General features: G+C 68.4%; 1 protein-coding gene across 1 annotated transcript in view; it reads right to left on the bottom strand.

The window, feature by feature from the left end:
- PIM3 (Pim-3 proto-oncogene, serine/threonine kinase) overlaps nt 1–411 on the bottom strand; it is a gene marked incomplete at its 5' end in the record, with an annotated part of 2,127 nt that extends 1,716 nt beyond the window's left edge. Inside the window, one exon of the mRNA XM_014549175.1 lies at nt 291–411. Within this exon, the coding sequence (XP_014404661.1) occupies nt 291–411 (121 nt within the window). The remainder of the gene's footprint in view (nt 1–290) is intronic.

Genomic DNA, 411 nt, shown 5'->3' with positions numbered 1-411 from the left:
CAGACATCACGACCCCCACAGCCCCCCGCCCGCCCGCCCCAACCCGGCCAGAGGGAGCAGTCTAGAGCCCACCTCTCACCCCCCGCCCCCCACGAACCGAACCAAACCGAACCAAACCGGCTCGGGATCCCTGCCGGGTGCCTGCGTCTAGGCTAAATGAGTCCGAGGCGGCGCGCGCTCCGCTCACCGTCGAAGTCCGTGTAGACCGTGTCCTTGAGCAGCGCGCCCGAGCCGAAGTCGATGAGCTTGAGCTCCCCGGAGCGCAGGTCCACCCCGCGCGCTCCGCTCACCGTCGAAGTCCGTGTAGACCGTGTCCTTGAGCAGCGCGCCCGAGCCGAAGTCGATGAGCTTGAGCTCCCCGGAGCGCAGGTCCACCAGCAGGTTCTCGTCCTTGATGTCGCGGTGCACCAC

This window comes from Myotis brandtii, unplaced genomic scaffold (assembly GCF_000412655.1).
Source record: "Myotis brandtii unplaced genomic scaffold, ASM41265v1 scaffold537, whole genome shotgun sequence".
NCBI classification, from domain to species: Eukaryota; Metazoa; Chordata; class Mammalia; order Chiroptera; family Vespertilionidae; genus Myotis; species Myotis brandtii.
Note: the sequence above shows the minus strand (reverse complement) of the source record. Positions and strands in the feature narration are given on the sequence as shown.